Raw genomic sequence first — 23,760 nt, forward strand, 5'->3', positions numbered from 1 at the left:
TTTCATTATAACAAAGTACATTTATTGTAACAAAGTACATTTATAATAGATGGATTAATACATGGAAATGCTGTGTATTCAGTACTCAGTGTGTATCTACTGTGACCGATAATCCCGTATGTTGGTGGTAATATTTTGCTTATGTCTGCGTAACTCTTTGATCTAGCATAAATTGTACAGAGGTCTGCGTGAAGGATCCACTTTAAAGAGTCAGAAATCTTTCAATATCAGCTGCTACATTTCTTAGGGTTAATCTCTGTGTTACAAAAACATGGGCAACAAAAGTTGAATGAAGTAGAAAGAAGGAACCTGTGCATTTCAGAAAAGGGGAAAGGACTAGAAGCGTAGGAAGGCATCTGCATACTCACTGACACTGGGTAGCGTTACAGATTGGCAAAAACGAAGTCAGGTTTTGTTCAAATATCTCACAGTGCATTGTTTCTTGGACTTTATGTAAAAATAAATCCTTAGTCTGTATTTTAGAATTCCAAGTCAGAAGGCCTTGGGAATTAACTCTGCAGCTGATTGGCACCCTGTAGCCAGCATATACAGGGACACATACATAGGAGTTGTCTTCATACAACACATTGTACTAAGCTGTGCAAATTCAAAATGTGCCCTGAGAGATGTGGTCATAGTAAAAGGAAATCTCCTGTAGGATTCAGTGGTTGTGTTAAAACATTTTTCATCCATAAAACATGTCAAATTTTTGAATAGATTAACAGCTTGAGATTCTTTTCCTCGTAGAAATGTTCCCTTCTGTGCACAAATTACTATTGTAATATCACAGTTTTCTTTATTACAGCTGGAGGAGACATTTGATTCAAGAAGCTCAACTGTTTATTCTTATGTCATTACTACTTGGCCTTTTCATAGCTGCTACGGGGAATAAGAGAAGAGGTTGCTAGTGACATCCTCACTATTTTTCTATAGACTGTTTCTCAGGCTTGCAGCCATCAATGGCACTGATGTCCTTAATGAATTTTTTTTTTTGAGATTGTCCCAATGGCATTACTCAAAAATAGTATTACATTCTTGCAATTTTCATTTGACTGATTAACTAGAAATATCTCACCATAATGCAGAAGTGGTAGCCAGAACAATATTGCTATTACTGTTCACTTCTCCTAAGTACGTTCTCCAGCTTCCATTTTGCCGGAAACTACATAGCCTGTCATATGAAATTGGAAGATTTTGCTATGCAGTCAACAGCAAATCACTCAAGTTTTGGATAATTACTAGTTTTACTTATTTGTCATTTTTAATAATAAATGAAAGAATCGTAACTACTAGCCAGCCAGCTGTGTGAGGTTAGACTGCACACAGACTGATCGTTCTCCTGTATCATTTAGGTTTCTCTACAACAGTGGAATTTCTGTATGAATTACAATATCAATCAAATGAAATTAAATCTCAGCTTGGAGCCTTGGTTGGTATGGATTTGATTCAAAGAGAACGGGATACAGAATCCGGAATAGTAACACTGATTTTTAATATAGTGTTTGCACCTAACAAACCAATGAGGTAAGCTCCTGTTCCTTATTACCAACAAAACATGCAATAAAATCCTGTCTGGTCACTCTTAGCTATGTAAGCACCTCCCTGCATTGTTTTGCTCATTTTGTTTTTGCCTTTGAGATCTATTATTTTAGATTTTCTCACTTGCTACTTCTCAGTATGATATCTTTGGTATTAAAACTGACAGTGTTTGTTTTTAATGCCTGCTAGGTGTTTCTGTTGAGTTACTGCCTTAGTCTGTGTGTGCATCAATTTACTTCTAAACATTGGAGTATTGAAAGACTTCCAGTGAAACTTAGTTTTTCTCAAAATGCGCGGAAAGCATACAGAGAAGATGGTTTGTCAGTCTTAAAAAACTTTTCCTAGATGAGCATGTGTGCATATTCTTTGGCTGGATGGGATGGTTGAATCTGAAATTAGTCTCTAGTGCCCCAGCAACAACAGTCCACAGAAAAATACTATCCTTTTTTATAGCTGTGATGTGAAAAATGATGGATTTGCTTTCATTTATATTAGTACATCCCACCTCTTTAAAAAGAAGCTGTGAAAGGGAGATTCTTTTGGAGAGAGAGGGAGGTTGCACCTTCCTTTTGAAGCAGTCAAATGTGTACGGGGAGGAAAGAAGCTTCAGTAAGATATAGGCACATAGTAAATTCAGAGGTTCAACATTACCAGGAAGATTAGGGAGCAGTCACTGCCGAATATCATGGGTTGCATGCAAAGAGGGTATTTTTAGGATGCAGGAGGGAACTGAAATAAACAAAGACCAAACCTTTAGGAAAGACTATCCACCCACCCCATGCAGTGTCATTGTGTCAGAGGGGAGGTTAACTTACAAACCCTTTTTATTTCTACTCTGTCCTTTTTGTTTTGTTTTGTTTTGATTTGTCTTTTTATCTTTGTGTACTTGAGACCTATCAGGCTTCATGCAGAGGACTCAATAACTGCAATTAATTAGTTTCTTTATCTTCAGAATCTACAGCACCAACTCTCTTCTTAGATGGTCTGAACACATCAGAGTCTGGAATTTTTCTAAAGTACATAGACCTTTGTCAGATCTATTTGATTCTAATATGCACTGCTAACATGTTCTGGACCAAATTCTCCTCTAACACCACAGTAAATAAAGAATAATGAGTAAAACAAGTTACGTTAAACAAGTTTAATTCAACAGAGAGTAAGCAGAAGAAGAATCAAATCTCATGGCTGTGCCCATCATTTTGCTTTCATATTATGTTCGTTCTTGTACTTTGCTGTAAATACCAAGTGCTATTTAGTCTACATTCCAGTTTAAGTGCAACTGGTATATACTATGCCACATAAAATTAAAGCCATCTGTATTTTCATTTTACTGTAGTATATTTCTACACACTCGTGGCTTATTTTGGACATTAATTTACACAGTTTATGTTTTATAATGTTGATCTATGTATTGAATGTTTTTATCTGAAATTTTAAGGAACAAAGCAACTCTCGTAGTACAGTGCACTACTGGAGGTGTTTGGAAGTTTCCAATGCTGTTCATTGCTACAGAGCCGGAAGTGGATGATGTCATCAACATTGAAGCAGTTGGCCTGAATAAGGAATCTATAGTGGGCTTTAAGCTTACAAGCCAGACAAGGTAAAAATACATATGAAAGAGTATTTATGCAGTTTTCTGAGGCTAGAACTCACACTCAAACACGTCGGATAGGGTAGATTTGGGCAACAGAAACATAACTGGGCTGCAGCTATTTCAGTAATACATCATTAATTTCAAGTGCTGCATTGTATAGGTAACAAATGTGATTTTGAAACTGTTCTATAGAAAACAGAAGCATTATACGTTTAGCCCCTCAGGAGAAAATCTGTTCAACAGATCCAAATGTTTATGTTATGACTTTAAAGTTTTGCCCTAAAATGCTTTTGTGTGTTAAAATGTGTAATATAATGTTAAAGAAGGTGTGTTGTGATATTAAAGGCTCACTATTAAAGCCTTAATGTTTTTACTAATAGATTGGTTTTCAAAGTACTTTATACTTACACCAAGTTAAAAACAATCCTTTGCATTGTGCTTTAAAAATTTTTAAATGTGCCATTTTTTTTAGGTATTCCTGTTTTATGATATAAGCATGTTATGAATTCATCTCTACTCTGCCCTTTCACTAGATAAAATAATTGTGTCATTCTCCAGTATTTTGTTACTCTCCTTTTTAAAAGTCCTGCAGAAACCCCTATTAAAATATTTTTTACATACTTTTCATTGTTTTCTCAGAGTTTCGTAATGTTATAGCAAACCCATGGTGTCATTTGTCTACAGAAGGAAGTGAAGGAATAAATTGTGTGGTACTGATAGATAAGTTTTAAAATAGTAAACAATGAACCTGAAAGAATTATGATGCTTACAATCTAATTAGCTTATGGAAGTTTTTAAATTTCCTTTTTTCTTTAAAATTGACATTTTTTAATGTATATCTAGAAAGTGTGCCAGATATGCTGATTGATAGTTAACTTTCAGTGTAGATACATGCTTTTGTAGCATCCCCAGCAGGAAAAGTCCTTTGTTCCAACTGGTTTTTTTTAAGACCTTATTCCCAAAAGCTGTGCATCTAAGGTGGACAGTTGTTCCAGCTTTTGGATGGCTGTCAGTGATGATAATTACTGAGGACTCTGAAAAAGTCTTCTATCACAGTGTTCAAGTTTACAGCTTCAATAGAATGGGCTGTTTCAGCAAGAAAAGTGAAGCAATTGCTCTGGCAATACTGTAATCTCCTGGTAGGTGTTTGATAGTAGTGAAGAGATCTAATGTTCTCCAGAAAGGTATTATAAAACCTGAATCATTATAATTATATGAAGAAGGAGCCATGATGGAAGACAGATTCCCTTTTTCTCTTAAACAAATTCCAACTTTATTTTACATAACAAGGGTTCCCCCATACATTTCAAATACAAAATATAATGCTTGCATGTACTGAATAAGCTCCGTGTTGTAAATAGTGCCAACAACTGCTCTGTCAGTTTTATATTGCTTTATCTTATCTTTGATTTGCTTAGGAGCTCTTGGTGGTGGAGGTTTTGTTATAGAAATAGAACAGTCAGCCAACCAACATTTAGCATACAGGATCTGCAGTTTAAAAGCAATTACAAAAGAAACCCATATATTACAGATGTAATTTAATGCTTGAATAACTCAAATGACTTAGATTAAAAACAAAACCATGAAATATTAAAATATGGATTAAAAGTTTCAATTGGGATATAGAGTGTCATCCCATAGACCTTCCCTGAAAAAAATGATCAGCCCTTTGGAGTTTTTCTTGAGTAAACAGTTAGCAGAACAATCCCATAGAGAATCAGTTCTGGTACTTGAAGAGAGGTGGGGTTTTTTTTCCCCTGCATAGAGATACTTTCTGTCTTCCTTTCTTATGCTGGATAGTACCTCATGGCACTGCTACTTGGAGAGTAACTGGGGGAGAAAGAGTATTTCTGAGTAACCTGCTAGAAAGGGACTCGGCAGCTATGTCTTTTTCTCCCTCTGCTACTTGCAGGACAGAATGGTTGCACAGCATCACTGAGAAGACCTGTACACCTTTTTGGGCTAGCAGGGTGCATAGTGATGGAACAAAAAATATTTGAGAACCACAGCCGCCAAAAAAGGCTCAATATCTAATTAAGGACTGATTAGGTTTCTCTTATACATACCAAGTTGAATGAGGATCTTCAGTGATCCACAGAGCACCTTTGGTGACCACTACAAAGCTATGAGGTCAATGGTTTCAGCTTTCTTCTTTACAGCTACTGCAACTCATATGTGGGCTTCTTTTAATTTCACGTCTCCCCTCCCCAGCAAAATCCTCAATGTGTACAGAATATTTCAGACTGAATTAATGATTTTCCAATTTATCCATAACTACATTTGATGTACTTGCTTCAGGAACGATGAACAGTTACAAATGGGAGGTAGTTGCTACGCTGTTCACAAGGATCTGCAATAATGAAAGCTCTGAGAGTCCATGCAAATATGTAATGCACTCTCTCTTTTAAAATTTAAAATTGACACGCACACATGCCCCCAGTGAGAAACAGCCCAATATCTTCTTCAATAAATAATGAAAGACACTGAGAATGGAGCCAAGCAGTTTTGTTGTATGAAGAAAACTCAAATAAATTTTTAAAACCTGTCTGTACCTAGGACAGTTGTGATATATGAGTAGTCCAATATTTTACTTTCAGTGTTACATATTCAAAAGGGACATATTTTTGAATGGTTTCTTGTAATGACATTAAGATTGGTTAGAGTCAAATAAGCAGATTTCACTTGTTAAATAGAAAAATCTGCCATTTTTTAACACTCATAGGTGACCTTCTTCAGGTTTTGTGATAAACGTAGGTTTAATTCAACACCAGCTGAAATCATTGGCAACATTTCCATTGAGGTAATTGACTTTGGTACAAGCCTTTAATGTTTGTCGTAACATTAGTGTTTGTTTTAGCACCAAATGGATTATTGAACGCCAACGGTTTACAGAATGACAACAGTATTAACCAAAAAGAATAGATAATTTCTTATCCCTGGAAATAAAAATTATAGAAGCTTGTTTGATATCCAGCTCAAATTATTGGTCTATTATTTCATGCTGATGTCTGTAATTGAAAGAGAGACTAAAAATTCTGGAAGTGATGCTTTGCTTAAGAAAACTAGTCCTTTCTATATTTGTTTTACTGAAAATAACTTCTTGATGTTATACAACAAGAAAATAACTTCTTGATGTTATACCTACAGAGGTATTTTGATGATTTGATTTATTTCTTCACATTAAAATACTGATATCCAGCTACAGCAGAATGTTACCTTATTTGTTTTCCAGTCCAAATACTTCAGCAGCCAACATAAAACATGCGGATAGATACATATGAACACTATGTTCACCTGAGAATTTTTTGTAAACTACACTACTTTTGAATGTTTAGTCAAGATGGTGGATAGTTCTCTCCTGTTCATTCTCTCTGCTTATTTCTCATACACAGAGCCTCCTTTCACCAACATAATTCTAGCTTTCTATGTACCTGTTAGTGATTGTTTTAATCAGATATTGCTTCCCACATACGGTAAAGTTTTATCCATCCTTCCATCCCAATCTCTCATTCCAATCCTGTGTTTGTCACAAACAGGGTATTTGTTACATTGAGGAAACTTCTCAGATGAACTCAAACTATGCTTCAGAAAAACATACTTAGTCAGCACCTGCTATCACAAAAGCAGAGAGTGTGGTATCAATATGGTCTCCACGGAGTGGTATCTGCAAAATCAAAGGCTCCACCCGATTATGGAAACAGAGCTGGAATAAAGAGAGAACAAAAACAGGTGGACTGGGTAGATGAATAGAAAGATGAAATTAGGCTTTAAAATGAGTGCATGTGCAGACTTAGTTATCTTAACCTATATTTCATATTTTGAAAACCACTGTGGATATTTTCCTTATTTCTTCTCTGCACATTTCCTAGTGCACAGAATAAACGTTCACTTAAAAACATTCCTTGATCACACAAAATTAATTTTAATGCTATCTGAAGAATAGCAAGCAACCCATTTTTTTTGTACCCTCCCTAATTGTGAAGGGAAAAACAAAAAAATGTTTACAGTTACACCTTTGAGCAATATTTCTATTTTACTGTAATTACTGCTGTATTTCTTTAGAATTACCATGAGCCAGAATTATGTATGCTGCAAGAAAATGCATTCATCAAGTTCTCAGCACACGCGCCCTCTCCTCACCCTCTTTCACACGTTGCTGTGCATGTTACAGGCCTGGATTCCTGTGCCAATCTCTTTGTTACCAGTTCTGCAAAATTCTACCAGTAATCTAAAGATGTAATTAGAATACTTTATTTTAGTATCTCCCACATAGTGGCAGCTGCAGAGAACAAATGTTGACTGAGCTCCATTTTTTGGAATCTGAATGAAGACTAGTGGGAAATATCGGTAATGGTACACATGCAGCAGAGCTTCCAAAAAGATACAGTCATCCTTCCTCATAATACAATACCTGACATGTCACACAATTAGTCAGGAGCTGTATCTAGCCATGTCACCTGGACTGCTTTTAGCAGGAAAAGTCAGTTTACCAATCTGTGAGTATAGTACCCCTGGGTAGAACAGGAATGAGGCAGAAATCTTAACATTTTGTGAAGATAAAAACCCTAGCTCCTGCTTTGGTTTTACAACACGTACACAACAAAAGTGATGTTATATTTGGTAAAGCATTCCCTGACAGTCATTTGTCTTGCAGTGTTTCTTCATATTTTTTGAAAGTACTTTAATTCTGAAGCAGTCTTTCCAAAGCTATAGAGTGATAATTGGAGTTAAATATTTTCTGATGTCCAGAGTTCAGGATTTAGAGTGGTCAATTAAACCAGAGTTGGTTTTGGTACGAAACATTACCAATTTTGAGAAATAGTGAGGATTTTGTAATTTTTTTCCATTGTCTTTTTTGTTGAAAAGGAATTATCTAAATCATACCAGCTATCACTAATAATTCTATAGAATTTGACAACTGCATACAGCCAATAAGTTTGAAAACTTCACTACGTAATAACTGAAATATCTTGTGTCATCCAACAGATGATAAATACAACTTACAAGAAGTAAGTTTAGTTATGATTAACTATTTTTGGAAGCACATTGCAACATTTTCAAACCGTATCCCTTCTTTGCTTAAGCAGTTACATACTTTACAGATTAAGACATTTTGTTATTTTTTATTGAAAAAAAATACATTTGATCAAAAGCTCTATGCGTTGGGTTTTTTATGTATAGTTTGCAAAATGCTGAGTTTTGTAAAGGAATACATTTCTACAGGAGTAATTTACTGCTTCACTATTTTGAGGAAGAGAGGAGTAAACATTAAAGATATTTTGAGCCTTAATTTAATAAAGGCTTATATTGTCAGATTTGCTGGGTATTTTATAAGTTTTGCAGTGACATCTCTATGGGAATATAAATGTTAAGGTTTTCTTTAATTGAAGACATAAGGTGCTATTCTTTTTTAATTTACTAATTTGAAAATTATCTAACAAGAGAACACTGATGAGCAGACTGCTATTTAAGAACAATGCTATTTAAGAACAAGATTAAAGGAGTAATTATAAATATGTCTATTACATACTAGCTCAATTTCCACTCCTCCTGGTTGCCATGATTTCATTGTCCAATTATTATTTAAATTCAAATTAATATTTACTCTTGTTCATTATTTGAGTAAGGGCAGAGTTCATATTGTCTGATAGCAATATCAAACCATTATGACAGGAGTTATGGAACACGCAGGTGGGAAGACACGTTTGCTTTCTTTGGTTTATATGGCCTCTGCCCTTATATTTACTAATTCATTTGTGCTTGGTTCGTCTGTATTTTCAAAACTCTACACATCATTAAACTTTATAGAGTATGTTAGTATCTGCCACCCTTGAGTTAAACAAAGCCTTCTTGAAAAAATATAGACTGCCTCATCACTGTCCTTCATGGCTGAGAAATGACAGGCCAAACATTGACTCCAGAGCTGTTTTACCTGAAGCAGTAATCAAAAAGGAGGAATTAATTTTTTATCATTTTAAACCACATAATTATTAATTTTTAATTATACACTAAATATACAGACACTGAAAACAATAATGTCTGTGCTGTCCTGGGAATTTTATCTCCATCTTCCTCTGTACTATAGAAGATGAGAATGACAAGCAATTTACTTATGCTAGCAAGCTAGCCAGGATGCCACATTATCGCCCTGATGTGAACATCAGTGGAAACACTACTTGTTTTTTCTTGAGAGGCCCCCTTCAGATATATTTTTAAAACAAAAATTCATGATTTATCAGCACTGCAGGCACTGTGAAAGGTCCTGTTTCTGATTGTGTGTGATTAAGTTTTTAATTACTAGTTCTTGTACTGTTAGCCATATCTTCATCAGAATCGCTGCTGGCCTATCATATTATGGCTATACATTTAATTTGCCAGAATTTCTATTTTCCTTATTTGGACATAGCTCCCACTTTGAGGAACATTTTGCATCCAGTTACTGACTTGAGTCTTTGAGTCTTTTGTTTAAAACTGCCAGGGTTTGGGGAGGGAAGGGGAGGGAAAGGAAGGGAAGTGTGAGGTTTTAGGTATGACTATATATGTGTATGTGTATATATGTTTTACTCAACACAGAAAAAAATTACAGCTGCCTCTAGGACCTTGGCCTCTAGTACCTTGTGCCAATACTGTCAAGAAGCATACAGATTTTCTTTAAAGCTTTTTTATTAGTTTTTCTCCATTTTTCTTTATGAAAATTAAAAACTGACAAGGTTGATGCAATAAGATTTTTTCTCTGACTTGGCAAATATCTTGTGTGCGCAATTATAGATCAGTTTTGTGACAGTTTCATTTTAAACTGTCTGGTCCCCTTGTCAGGACTAAAACTATAGCTTTTTCTTTTGTGTGTTTTCTGACTAACTGTTTGAGGAATCATTTACGGTCTCTGAAAAAAAACACTGTTGCATCACACCCTGCTAAAATGCAATTTCTGCAGGAATAAAGTCCTTATCTTCTTGTGTCTTCTGTGGATGCAGCCTGTGCCATCTCCCTTAGCATTCCATCATTGCATCTGTAGTCTAAGTCACGCTCTTGTATGTTTTACGAAGGCACAAAGTGCTTATTAGGAGTCGTCATCCCTAACTGCTTGCCAGAAAACAGACTGAACATGGGAGATAAAGTGCTGTCTTAAAATGTTCCTAAATCTAGTCTATAGAGCAATGATGTTGGAAGTGAAGACCTGTGTTCAGGTCTATATTTCCAGAACCAGGGTTTGAATATCATCTCGGACATTTTTGATGAGTGCTCTACTCTGCTACTCAGCCTAAGAGGCATCACTTCTTTTTCGCCCTGTGCCTGCCCTTTGTGTGTGGTAGGAAAGCTCTAGGCATTCACAGCTGAGCAGCCCTTGCAGGAAACACAGATGTGAAAACTCAAGGCTTAAATGGCCCATGGACGGGAACTCAGGCCGTAGCAGGATTAGTGCTTATGGCCCAGGGGTATAAACTCAGCTGCACAACTTTAGGCACCACGAAAAGAGATTGTCAGCATAAGTTTGATGTCACAGGACTTGAAGTGTCGTTTCAGACATTCAGTAGCTTTGCCCAGCTTGCTGTCACCTAAAGGGAAAGCTAGGCTAACTCTGCTAATGCACCCAAGTCTGATGGCACTGCTAGGCAGAAGATTTTTGGTTTCCATTTTCTGCACTTGCACTATTTGTTTCCACAAACTTAGAGTGTGACCTTTTTTTCATGAGGATATTTTGAATTTAAGAAAACCTTTCATGAAAACATATTCCAAAGGAGAGCTATTTTTAAACAAGATGACATAGACCCAGCGTACCACCCACTGAATAGCACTTGCCCAGGAAATGTGGGACATATCCGTAGAGATATGAATTGTCATAAAATATTAAATTTCACTTCTTTGTGAGTATTTTGTTTGAAAAGCAGTGTTACTTCTGGTGTGGCAGTCCATGAATAAATAGATTTGAACAGCTTTTCTTTGAGATGTTTTAGTTTTTCATTCTTCAAGTTTTATCAACTAAAAATGTGTTCACTCTAAGCATGCATGATACTTGTCCTGCTGTACTGTGGCAGGGTGTTGTGGATTATTTTTTGACCATGCTGTTGTATTTCTAGTTTCAATTTCTTTTGTTCTCTTTCTGGCCAGATAGTGATAGAGTTGTCCTCAGCAACACGTATAAAGACTAAAAGGAGAATGCCTGACTGGAAAATATAAACATGTATATTCTTTTCATGCTGAGAAAGTTTATGGCAAGGAGTCCCTGAGGACCTGTGACAGACAGGCTTCAGTCTGGGATTGGCCTAAGATTGTTTTGTAGTCCTCAGCCACTGTCTTTACCAGGAATAAGACATTTTCTTTGGGCGCAACAGTACTTCCATGAAACTAGCAATTAGACAAGATCTGCAGTACCTGTGACACAAATTCTTTGAGATAAGAGACATAAAATAATATCGATAGAGGAACTTAGTTATTATTACTGCAATATCTTAAAGTGTTTAGTTTATGGGATATGAAAAATGTGGAAAACAATGATAGAAAACTATTATTTTCCATACGTTCATTTCCAGGCTTTCAGAACTCCCTCCTAATCTAGTAACACTCCACCAGATTGCAAATTCAGTTCTAGTCATAAAACTTAATAAAATGGGCAGCTTGTCAGTTTTATTTGATTAGGGATTGGAAAAGTGAGGGGCTTTTAATAGGAAAAGTGGATTTTCACTCTGACATGGAATTTATTTCTATCACTATTATTATATCTTTACAGGTCAGATGATTCTTTTCTTTCTAGTGGCAAATGCTATTGTTATTCTTTAGTTATTATAATATTTATAATAGCATGTAAGTATGTTTGAAATGGAAGACCAGTATGCAGGTCCCTGTGTATAAACATTATAAATATGTATAAATAAATGTAAATAATTACTACAAAATATTTATTTTGTAAGAATGCTATTAATATTCAATATGCGTTCCATGGGCTGCCAAGTTTCCTGAGTCATGGTGGCCTAAATGTTAGATTGTAGATAAATTGTATTAAGATACCATAAAAGGCACAATAGCCTCCTGTGTTTTTCTGTAGGAACCCAGAGCCATTCACTGCGCACTTCCTGGCGGGCAGCGATCCTGAGTTCGTTGTGCTGCCGCAAGCTGGAGAACTTCTTCCAGCAGGCACTGTGGGAACCCATATAACGGTGGGATTCAAGCCAAGGATGTACGGAAAGAAGCATACAGCAACACTTGTAATTCAGGTAGGCCTTCCTGAATGCAATACACAAATATACCTTCAGGAGTGGAAAGAAAAAAAGAAACCCTATACAAAAAAGCAGCATTGAAACACACAAATGCATGCACTGTGATTATTTTACTACTTTTCATGATTGACAAGAATAAAACTAAATTTTGAAAATTAACTCATGACAAGATGGAAAAACATATTATATTTTGATTTCTGTGTTATCCTTTCTCTATCATCACCAGAGACAAATACTTATCTTGATATATTTGCCCCAACTCCATAGACAACATAACAGAATGAGTTTTCACAGAGAATCAAAATAATCATGTTAAGAACTGGTGGAGAATATATGAGTAATCAAATATGTGAGACCTTCATTATTGATTTTACTTGTATCATACTCCTACGATCAAAGGCGCTACATACTAAACTGTAGAAGGCAGAATTTCAGAACACGAAGCCAGGACTAACTTTTTTAAAACAAGCTTCAAAATAAACAAAAGGAATTTGTAGCCAAGTAGCTTCTGTAAGTCTGAAGGTCAGGAAACATTTGAAGACATTTATTCCTTCAGCAGTAGAAATGTTCTTATTACTGCAGGAATTAATTTTTAAGTCATTCTTTAAAAGGAAACTATGGAAAACATACAGTAACAGCAAACAACCCAAACTCTCTACAAATCATGGTTTGCCCTTTAAATCTATTCACTGCATGCTGGCAATGCTTTCAGGCTACTATATTAGAAGTGAAACAGCAATATTGATTTAAAAAATAAGATGGTCAAAACAAAGTTGATAAAAAGATGCATAGCAAATAACTATAGTGTTTTATCTCTCTGAGTGACAACTTGTACAACAGTGAATAAGAAATTCAAATCCTGGAAAAACAAGAAGGCCCTTTAATCCCTCCTACTTGTTTTCTTTTACCACATTAGACATTTGATTAATTTAGTCTTTTTACATAAACAGCAGTGATGCTTATCGCTCTTCCATTTGAAAAAGAAGATGACTGACTGAATTTATTCTGTGTTTTTTTTATATTTACATAATGCTATATGACACATCTACAGAGCTCAGAAACCTCTAATGTAGTTCTGGAACTGAACTCCCGTTTTTAGGCATGACACATGTAAATGTGCTAGCCATGTTTGTCTTTGGCTTAACTTCCATCGCTAACAAAGAGCTTTAATATAATGAATTTGCCTGGAATGGGATAAACACGATGATCAAAGATTATTAGCTTTCTAATCCAAGAGGATTAGAAATTTCCTTTTAGGAATTTATCAGTACAGATGGGCTTTGAGTAATTGGATTTTTAACCTACATCTACTCATACCTCAGTCTCTGGTTATGATCTAGGCAGACGGCTCTTTACATCTCCACCTTTGGTACCGTGGGTGGGTGTAGGAAGTCACTCGTACAGATTCCATATACATATCAGATCACATCTTGTCTTATCTATTCCTGTATGTTCCAAAACACACTGAGGACTCTCAATGCTCGTAGGTGCAATTTGGACTAATATTACACCGTCACAGTATATTAGAGCTATTTCTAACACTCTTACTCTAACTGAAGTATTAAGTTGTTTCAGTAATGTTTTCATGAGGCTTGTGTTCCCTTTGCTCTTATTGGTAGTCCTGTTGTGAACACTGGGCTTCCCCCTTTCCACACAAGCTTTCATTCCAGTAGTTCTAATGCAAGCCAGAGCATCTGCGACTGTCTGTAATTCTGCTGCTGCGCTCTCAACGCTGACCTGAAATAAGACTTGATGACGTGTTGAGAATTCCAGTTACTTATTTCTGGCTTTCCTGTTAGGTGAAATAATTTTCATTAGTGACCTGAGGGAGACAGATTTAGTTAGATGGTGTGCTGGTTTTCTTCATAGCAGCTAGTATGGGGCTATGTTTTGGATTTGGGCTGAAAACAGTGTTGATAATTTAGGGATGTTTTAGTTCCTGCTGAGCAGGGCTTACACAGAGTCAAGGCCTTTTCTGCTCCTCACCCCACCCCACCAGCGAGCAGGCTGGGGGTGCACAAGGAGTTGGGAGGGGACACAGCCGGGACAGCTGACCCCAGCTGACCAAAGGGATATTCCATACCATATGATGTCATGCTTAGCATATAAAGCTGGGGGAAGAAGAAGGAAGCAGGGGGACGTTCGGAGTGATGGCGTTTGTCTTCCCAAGTAACCGTTACGCGTGATGGAGCCCTGCTTTCCTGGAGATGGCTGAACACCTGCCTGCCGATAGGAAGCAGTGAATGAATTCCTTGTTTTGCTTTGCTTGCGTGCGCGGCTTTTGCTTTCCCTATTAAACTGCCTTTATCTCAACCCACGAGTTTTCTCACTTTTACTTTTCCAATTCTCTCCCCCATCCCACCGGGGGGAGTGAGCGAGTGGCTGCGTGGGGCTTAGTTGCCGGCAGATGGCAAAAACAGGATTAAATTGCTCCTATTTGGGGAATAGTAATGGAGGTGGTGAAATGCAATTAATGTTGCACCTAACACTGAAGAACCTCTCTTGCACATATCCTTTCTAGCCAATATACTGGCTGAGGCTTTGGGCTATTTTTAGAAACAGTGAGGAAGTTACTTTTCTTTCACAGTGTCACCTCTCTTCCGATGCTGTTGTAGTAAAGGGCTACAGCACTCTTGTGGTAAAATTTGTTTATTTGCTCTGCTGAGAACCCAATCCCTAGGAGCTAATTAACGTTAAGAGATTACAATTTGTCTTTACCAGAATTTAGTGTGTACATTTTATTAACTGAATGTATATATATAATTGAAAAAATGTAGCCTCATTTCTATTTTCTGCACACAAATCAGGTACTTCATGGGATATTTTGTGGATTTTTTAAGACTTTAATACTCATGAATACTTACAGTAGATTTTATTAGTAGAAGAAAACCGTAATTACTTTGCTGAAGCAATTAAATGTTCTTTAACCATCATTACAACTGTTCTCAGTCAACTACATATCAAAACAATTGAAGTTAGAAACTTATTTGAATAGCTGTTAAGAATCTTAGTTTTGTAAAAGTGACACAGAAAATTACTTTAAAAAATTCTGTAGATTAAAGAATGAAGTACAATAAAAAGCCAGTAAAGAAAATAATCATGCTTATTTCTGTAGCCATGAAACAGAACATCATAATCTAGCTGAGCTACAGGTAAGAAACAGTGACATGGTGCATGAAAAGCATTTTTAAATAGGTATTATTCCATAATCAAACTTCCACATTTATAATAGCATTCATAAACAGCACAGTTCTAACTAAAAAAAAATAATGCATTGCCACTAATGATAAATTAGCGAAGAGATCATGCTTCTTAGATAAGCTATAAAGTGCTGTGAGGAAAAAAAGGGCTTCCTCAGCCGCACTGACATCTCAGAGCTAGGCTGTGATGTGCCAGTAAAGCTGCACAGAAAATCGACAGAGCTGAGGGATGGCACGGTGCCGCTGGGGCAGGGGGATGCTCTGCAAAGGCTTCCTGGGGCAGGAATCGCTGCCAGGCACAAGGCGGAGCAGCCAGGAGGCCGACGAATCCTTGGAAAAGGGCGTATTCAAGTTGGTTTAATGTGCTTGCACTGTGCTGAATTCAGCTAGAGACTCGAGCAATTGCTTTGTAATTCATGGGTGAGACTTCAGAGATATTCTAAAGCAGAAGGCACACAAAATAAGTCTTAAATGATAAAATAGATGTCAGAGTAAACCAGATTGCAGGTAACATTATCAAGCCCTCCAGAAGTCAGGCTTGTGCACCTTTATTACTGAATAATCACTAACTTAACCTATGGAAGATAGCATATCAAAACCATTTGTCATGCTGTTCTGGGAATAAATGATGCAGTGTGCAAGCCACAGTACCCAAGTGTGACTTCTCTAAGCTTGTCTATGCAAACTTGCGTATCTTAACAGAAAATGGTACTGTTACATATTCAGTAGCTTGGCGAAGATACTTTCTGCATTGTTCCTGGTAGATTTGTTAATTACTATAGTTTAATGTTATTCAAAATTGTATCTCTTAAACAGAATGAGCAAGGAAAAATGTAACAAAGTTAATAGGATAATTGAAATAAGACATCACCTGTGTCCCTTGCCACTGGTTGATATTGACCTCAGTTTTATGATTAAAAGCAGAGATCCAGAAAGTTCATTTCAGACAGTGAATGTAGCACATCCTATCATTAACATTACTGGATTTTGAATGCAGAATCAATACTCAAAATGTTTGATTCCCAAGCATGAGGAAATGTTACTTTGCTTATTGAGACTGTAATTCTCGTACTGCCAAAAGATGATAACTATATGGGAACCATTGCTGTATGAGGATATTCAAACCATTGCCAGTCCTGAAGGAATGGTTGATATTGATTGTATTACATCTACGCAATGCTGTAAAACATCTAATATTTGAACTGCAGAAGTCAATTAAGCCACCTTTAATTCTATCTGGAAATATTCCTCTAAGCTAAGAAAATGATTGTTAGCCATCCTCTTCATTAGAAATTGCCCAGAGCCTGGCTAGCATTGGCCTGCTTGTGGGAGGTGGTGGGTGACTGCCTTTGCATCACTTGTTTTTTGTTGGGTTTTGTTGGTTTTTTTTCCTCTTTCCTTTACTTATTAAACTGTCTTTATCTTGACCCATGAGTTTTCTTACCTTTGCTCTTCCCTTCCACAGTTCACATAATGGTTTGGTTTAATTTCATTCTCTATACACTGATCATAATCGGTCATTTTTTGCTTCTCACCACTGCAGTATAAAGTAAGGGTCAGGGAATATTGGATGCAATATATGTAATTTCCTGTGTTTTAACTTATTTGGAAGTCTTGCAAATTTTATTTGGACTTTCCTGAGTTAACACTGTTTGGAAGATAATTGGAATACCGTTTACCTTAAAATTCCTGATACTTGCTCCTAACATTTAACACCCTCCTAACATTAATTAGCATGTAACTCAGCAGCACTGCCAGCCTACAGTGAATACACATGGGTGATTTGTGCTCTGCAAATTAATCCTATGAATCATGAGCCATCTGTAAGAATGGATTGAATACCAAAAAATATACTTTTATATAAATTGTTTGGTGACTGTAACCAGTATTTGCTGAATAAATTACTTCATGAACATTACTCAGTCAGCCATCAAGATGGTTAAATAACTTACTTGAATTACTTATGGTATTTGTAAGAAGTGCCAGCATGCATCTCATTTTTGCATTCTTCAAAATATTCTTCAGAAAGATTTAGCTCTGCAGGTAGCCATTACTCCAACCAGGTGAGCCAAAATATTTCTCTCTTCACACTTCAATTAGGTTATAGTCATCAGGAATTTTGAGGTTTTGATAAGAGGAAGTCATTCGTTTCAACAAGAAATCCTCCCTCAGACTGTCAAGGACATTCAGACTGTGGTCTGGTCTTTCTTCTTGAACTGTGTGTGAAATAGGCCTAGAGATGCATTGCAGGGAGCCTAAAATTCTTAAATACCTATGTTTATATTAGATATATCTTCTTAGAGAGACTCTTTTTTATGTTTCTATTCTAGTAGATTGTGTAGATTGTAGTAGATTCAATACCTTCATCTTTAGACTTTGTTGCTACCAGTGCTAATATTGGAATTGTTCCAAATTTGATACGATAAACAGCACTGCCTTAAGCATAGGGAGAGTTCCTCTGATTTGGGAAATTTTGACCCACTTCTTAGGCAAGTAAAGACAGCTTGTAAATCAAATATTCTATCATAATTATATGGTCATATATAGATGACCTTCCGAAGTCTCTCTCTCTTCTCTCCACCATTCCAGAAAAGTCTGAAACGTGATCCGTCTTTTCCTTTGCTGAAACATGTCTGACCTGGAAACCCAAAGAAACAGCTGCAAGGCACTTGCACAGATTCTGAACTTGGTAGACTTGCTCTTGCTGCAGTTTTCATATTGGTTAGAATAGTTGCTGTAGTTAAGCTATACAGCCTTATCCTGAAGAAAATACTCATGGCTTCAGCAGCTTTTGAAAACCTAATATTTTGCCCTCGGAAATTAAACATTCTAGTAAAATAGGCATTTGTGGATATATAAGGTTTTCTGAAAATTACTGAATATTAGATTGTCTTGAAAATTACTGAATTCTAGGTGGTTCTAGTGCTAAACAAAGCACTAACCCAAATTATGTTGACAGTTACAGTAACTCTTTTCCATTCGTGTAAGACTTGTTTCCCCTATAGCAGAAAATGCTAAACTAAACCAAGAGTCTTTCTTTCAGTAAATCAGTACATAAATGCACAATTTTTTCACAATGACTCTCTCCAACTGTCTTGGATGATAGCACATGACTTACAATAGATGGACTACCATAGTTCAAGATGATAAATTAGGATTGTTATTGCTCTTTTTTTTTTCCTTCTAGCTTGATGGATCCTATCTAAAGGGTTCATGTCATAATACCCAGAACATTTTCTCCATTGAATCTAATGAGTTTCCATCAGGAAAAGAGCAATCTGTCCTGCTACAGAGCCACACCTGACACAGGCTACAGTAGCAACAGAATAGGTGGCTTTTTTCACCAAGTCAAGCCACAGTTTTTCCACAGAACATACCATCTAGGATATTTGTATAGCAAAGAGAAAATTAGCAAAAAGTTATTACTACCCAGAAGGCTATATCAATTGCTTGATGCTGATGATAAATTAAGTTGAGAGATGGCATAGCCCATCACTTTTGTTTAAATCCCACTTCAAACAGTTAAGATCACTACAGACAGTAAAGTTACAGTATGTGTGGATTTCATGGAGAGAAATGATTTTTTAGTAACCTGATACTCAGTTTAAATTGTTGGTTGAAACACCTATCAGATCTTTTCTCTGACCTTGAAGTGATCAATGAGACTTGCATGCAGTGAATATGACCCTGAGGTGAAATTTTCTTTAAACTAAATTGTTCATCTGGCACACTAAAGAAAGATAAAGCATTTCATCTTATACAGAAGTTAATAAAACAACTAGCTAACTTTGGAGAGCGATCTACTTTTCTTAAATGACAACTTTATCTTTGGACATAAGATACTGATGTTGGTCCATGTCACACCTGCTTTTGCTGGATTTTATCTTTACAGGCAGTGGAGTTACTAGATCATTTCACAGTATTAAAAAAGGTTGAGAATAAAGATGAGTTAATCTGCCTGTTTTACACAAGAATAATATTCAATTTAAATTAGATTTGGATTTTAGCAGAATAATAATGAAAGTTTAAAAAATTATGCATGCATGGTGAAATATCTATTAAGAACTTATGCTTACTAATCTTATTTGAATAAGGCAATTAATTCAGAAGACACTATGTAAAATCAGTGCTGCCAATTTTAAAGCAGAGGTTTTAAAAAAAGTTTCTTTAAAAATACACAGCAAAAAAAGTCACCTATTCTTTCAACATGAGCACAGAAAAATATATATTCAGCTACCAAAATACTGGTTAAAACCAATTGTCTAACAAGAAACACCACAACTAGAGATTCATATGGTGATGACATTTAAGAGCTGTAAGTGTATGCAGCCTATATGCGAAATAGTGTAAATGCTGTATAAGTATATAGCAGAGAACAAAGCTTGTGCCAAAGGGTTTGCACTTTAATGGAATTTCCTCCTGTTGAATAGCTGCAACATGAATGCAAAACTGCTTGCAATGATATTCCTTAAATATACTTTAGCAATGATGGGTAACAATTAGAACAATACGAAGGAGCATGTGAAAGTTAAAAAAGGTAAACGCCATCAATTCAAACTTTTTCAGTGGCAAATATAAAATCGATAGTTAACAAAACTTAATAAAGTCAGAGAGCCACTTTATCATCCTTTTTATTCTCTTCTGTACGTTGTTATAAGTATGGGATGACTGTAGAGAAAGTTCGAGATGGAGAAGGTTGACTGCTCTTCCCTATGGCCTTTCTAGTGCTTTACCTAGAACATAATTAATTGACAGAATGCAATAAATAACTAGACAAATATACACCCTATGCTCTGGAGATAGTTGATGGCATTTATGCTATGTGAAAATTTGTCGCGATTTGTGTGGATACTGTTGCTCCTCTCTGGAGACCAAATCTGCTTGGTGTACGGACATGCCCAGCAGCAAAGCAGAAGCAGAGCTCTCAAACTAGAACGAGCAAAGGGAACACAAAGCCAGTCATGTTGGAAGTCAGGCTGTTAACTAAGTGCTTGAGGGAAAAACTCTTGAGCTTTGGGGTTGACTGTTGCACTGATTTCCAAATTGATTTGAGAGTATATGCAGCCTTTCTGACCTTTTGTTTCCTTGGACGAAAAATGGCACTGGTGTTACGTGTAATGGTTATATCTACAAATGATTGTTCTAAGGATTAAGTTAGTTTTAAATGGGAGACGAATTACATAAATCACAACTGTTGTTGGAATGATAAATCTCTATGACTTGGAGCAGGAGAGAAAGGTGATCCTACAAGCCATGTCTCTCTAGTTCAACGCAGCATGACGCAAAAGCCTAGCACTAACAAACCTGTGCTAGAACCACAAGCAGCATGGCTGTGTGATTGCAGCAGGGCTGTGCCAAATGCGGAAGGGCAGATCTCGGGAATTTGGAAACATCACGTAAATAACGTGACTCCACTGCTTTGAGGCTGCAAAGTCATAGATTCTGGTGTGTCCTGTGTACCGTATACTATGTATATATGTACTATGTACATGCACTATGTTCTATGTTCTGTTTAAAAAGAAATTTCACTTGTATGAATATATTTTTATAGACCTACATCATGCCATATTTTTTACTCAATGTTCCCTACAAGTTTTGCCTTGGAAGGAAAAAAAGCCCCAAACATAAAACCTGGGATTTTCAATCTCTGAGTGCGAAGGAATAGATTTCAGTGCATGCCTAAAGTGGAAATGCAATGCTTTCTCTTTCTTTTGCATAGTACAAAGCTGGACATAATGACACATCACTTGAAATCTTCGGTTTTTTTTAATTTTTCTGTGGTTTGATTCAGGTTTTTTTTAACGGAAAAGGAGAAGAGAAAACTAAAGACCCATGAATAGACCTTTTCCTAGATATAATGACAGGAAAATGCTAAAGACTTGGAATAAAGACCTGCTTTCAAGAATTAATGTGATACATTTTGAAAGAAAAATGACTGAAAGATATGCAATAGTTACACATGGGTTTTTAGCAACCAAAATTCTGCTTCAGGACAAAAATGAAACATGGGAGATAGACAGCAGTATAGCCTTAATATGCATAGAAATAATACGCCTTAAGTATACAAATAGATGGCATGTGTAGTAAGAATAAGAATCACATACTCAGTAAGAATCAAGTACTCAAGCATTACAAGACATGACATAGAAACATATGCTCCATTCCTAGAGACCAGTTATAAACAGAAAGCAAATGAAGAGTGTCATTTTCAATTCACATAAATATTCTTCAAACTAGAGATTTCAACATGAAGCTACAATTCTCTTGTGCATACTCAGAGTCCTTTTCTCTTAGTTTTGTTCATTATTTTAATGCAAAAAATCCACCATTTGATAATCTATTATTACCAATACCAGAGCTGAAATTAAATCCTACAGTATAAATCTGAGGCATTTATATTGTACTATGGAATAATTACCTTTGAACAACATACAGAGCTATGGGGTTTACTAAATAAAAAAAGGAATTTTAGATCAGCTAGGAAGCTAAATTACTGGTCTTTGTTATGCCTGGTCCTGAATTCATAACATTAAATCTGATTTCTGGTCTCTGTGTTCCAGGCGTGTAATTCTCATTCTGTGTTATTCCAGTACCTTGCATGGAAAAGGATATCTTTTGAAACCGATGTAGCATGGTAAATCACTGTCAAAAAGTTTCAAGGTATTTGATCACCGATTATTTTTTATTTCTATGTCTCTGTTCATTATTCACAGACACAATCAATGCAGTGGACATATGAAATCAATGGACTGCCTCCACAGACCATACCACCTACAAGGCCAGCAAAAGTCGTTTCTACTAGCAGTTACATGAGATCAGCCACAGTTCGACAGCGCAATTTTTTACGTGAAAATCTGAAACTCATAACCACTGGAGTATCCTCACCAATCAAGGGGGCACCTTTGGTCCTGAGGACAAAATAGAGAAAGTTACGATCAGTTATTTTTTTGGTGGGGGAGGATGTGACGTAGACACCTTAGTCAAATAAATTCTGCAGATAAAAAGAGGATATGTTTTTTGATTTTTTTTTTAAAGCAGATATGATATGCATTGATTGTATTCCTTATATGGAAGATTCAGAGTGCCTGAGCTCTAATAATACTCTTATTTTATCATGAGGGATTTTAGATGCTTACCTAACAGTTTATGTATGTCATACAGATGTCAGCAAGTTCTAACGAGAAAAAAGTTTGCGTTGAAAAAATGTACTTGAAAACTGGGGAATTCAAACTAATGCTTTGCTTTCTAAGGGATATTAGTTTGGTAAGACTTTAACAGGAAGCCTTAATGAACGTTCTGTGTGATGTTCAAAATATTACACCCATGCAAACCAAGCAAGCGAACTAATCCCTGATCTCTTTCACGGTAAAATGCTTTCCCAAAGTTTGCAGTATATTGCTAAGGTGAAACACATTTAGATGTCATATGTCCAGAGCTTGAATGCTTTTCAGATTCTCTTGCTTTGGCAAATGTCATTAATTATGACGTCTTTGCTTTCTCTAAAATAAGGATCCTGATTTATTAATCCCATAACACTTCAAAACCTTAGATAATTATACATAACGTAGAATGAAAATAAAATGTCCTCCCTCAGTATTTTTGTGTTAAGTAAATTTTAGAGAGTGCTTTAGAGTATTGAAATATAGAAGGCTATGAAAAGTCAGTGAGGAATGGAGCCAGATTTTACTTTTTTTTCTAAAATAAACAAACCGGAGGTGCCATTTATATTGTGCTTTCATTTCCATTCTTCCCATCTGCAGGTGACTTTAGATGGGTATTCAGGCTTTCTTTGCTCTTGATGTAATGTGGAAAATCAGATCTATGCAGACATGCCTTGTAAGATCACTGGATGGGTAACTCCTGCCTTCTTTCTTCATTGAGGTGTTTTTTCCTGATTTTACTAATAGAATGTAAATTGTATTTGTGCCTTTATTTTGATGGCAGAATGTACTTCAACAAAAAAAAATTGCTTGGCACAGATTAAGTGCTTTCTTGGCACAAATACAGAATGAGCATCATTGCTCAGGAATGGGGACCGTGAGAACAACCTATGTAGGTCAGTGTAAATGAGCACCAATAAAACCATTTTACCGCAATGTGCTTGAGGATTTTGTTTATGCCACTCGTTTTAAAGAAGCTATTACAGAAAATGTTGGGAACACATAAAACAGCAATGGCACTGTTTAATATCTCCTTTTAAATGCAGTGTGCC

The 23,760-nt window shown here is 36.2% G+C and overlaps 1 protein-coding gene across 1 annotated transcript in view; it reads left to right on the top strand.

Moving 5' to 3' along the window:
• CFAP47 (cilia and flagella associated protein 47) overlaps nt 1–23,502 on the top strand; it is a 363,705-nt gene extending 340,203 nt beyond the window's left edge. Inside the window, exons 61-64 of the mRNA XM_075174429.1 lie at nt 1,353–1,524; nt 2,978–3,139; nt 12,177–12,345; nt 22,262–23,502. Of these exons, the coding sequence (XP_075030530.1) occupies nt 1,353–1,524; nt 2,978–3,139; nt 12,177–12,345; nt 22,262–22,471 (713 nt within the window). The 3' untranslated portion in view covers nt 22,472–23,502. The remainder of the gene's footprint in view (nt 1–1,352; nt 1,525–2,977; nt 3,140–12,176; nt 12,346–22,261) is intronic.
• Nucleotides 23,503–23,760: the final 258 nt, after the last annotated feature.

This window comes from Calonectris borealis, chromosome 1, assembly GCF_964195595.1.
Source record: "Calonectris borealis chromosome 1, bCalBor7.hap1.2, whole genome shotgun sequence".
NCBI lineage: Eukaryota > Metazoa > Chordata > Aves > Procellariiformes > Procellariidae > Calonectris > Calonectris borealis.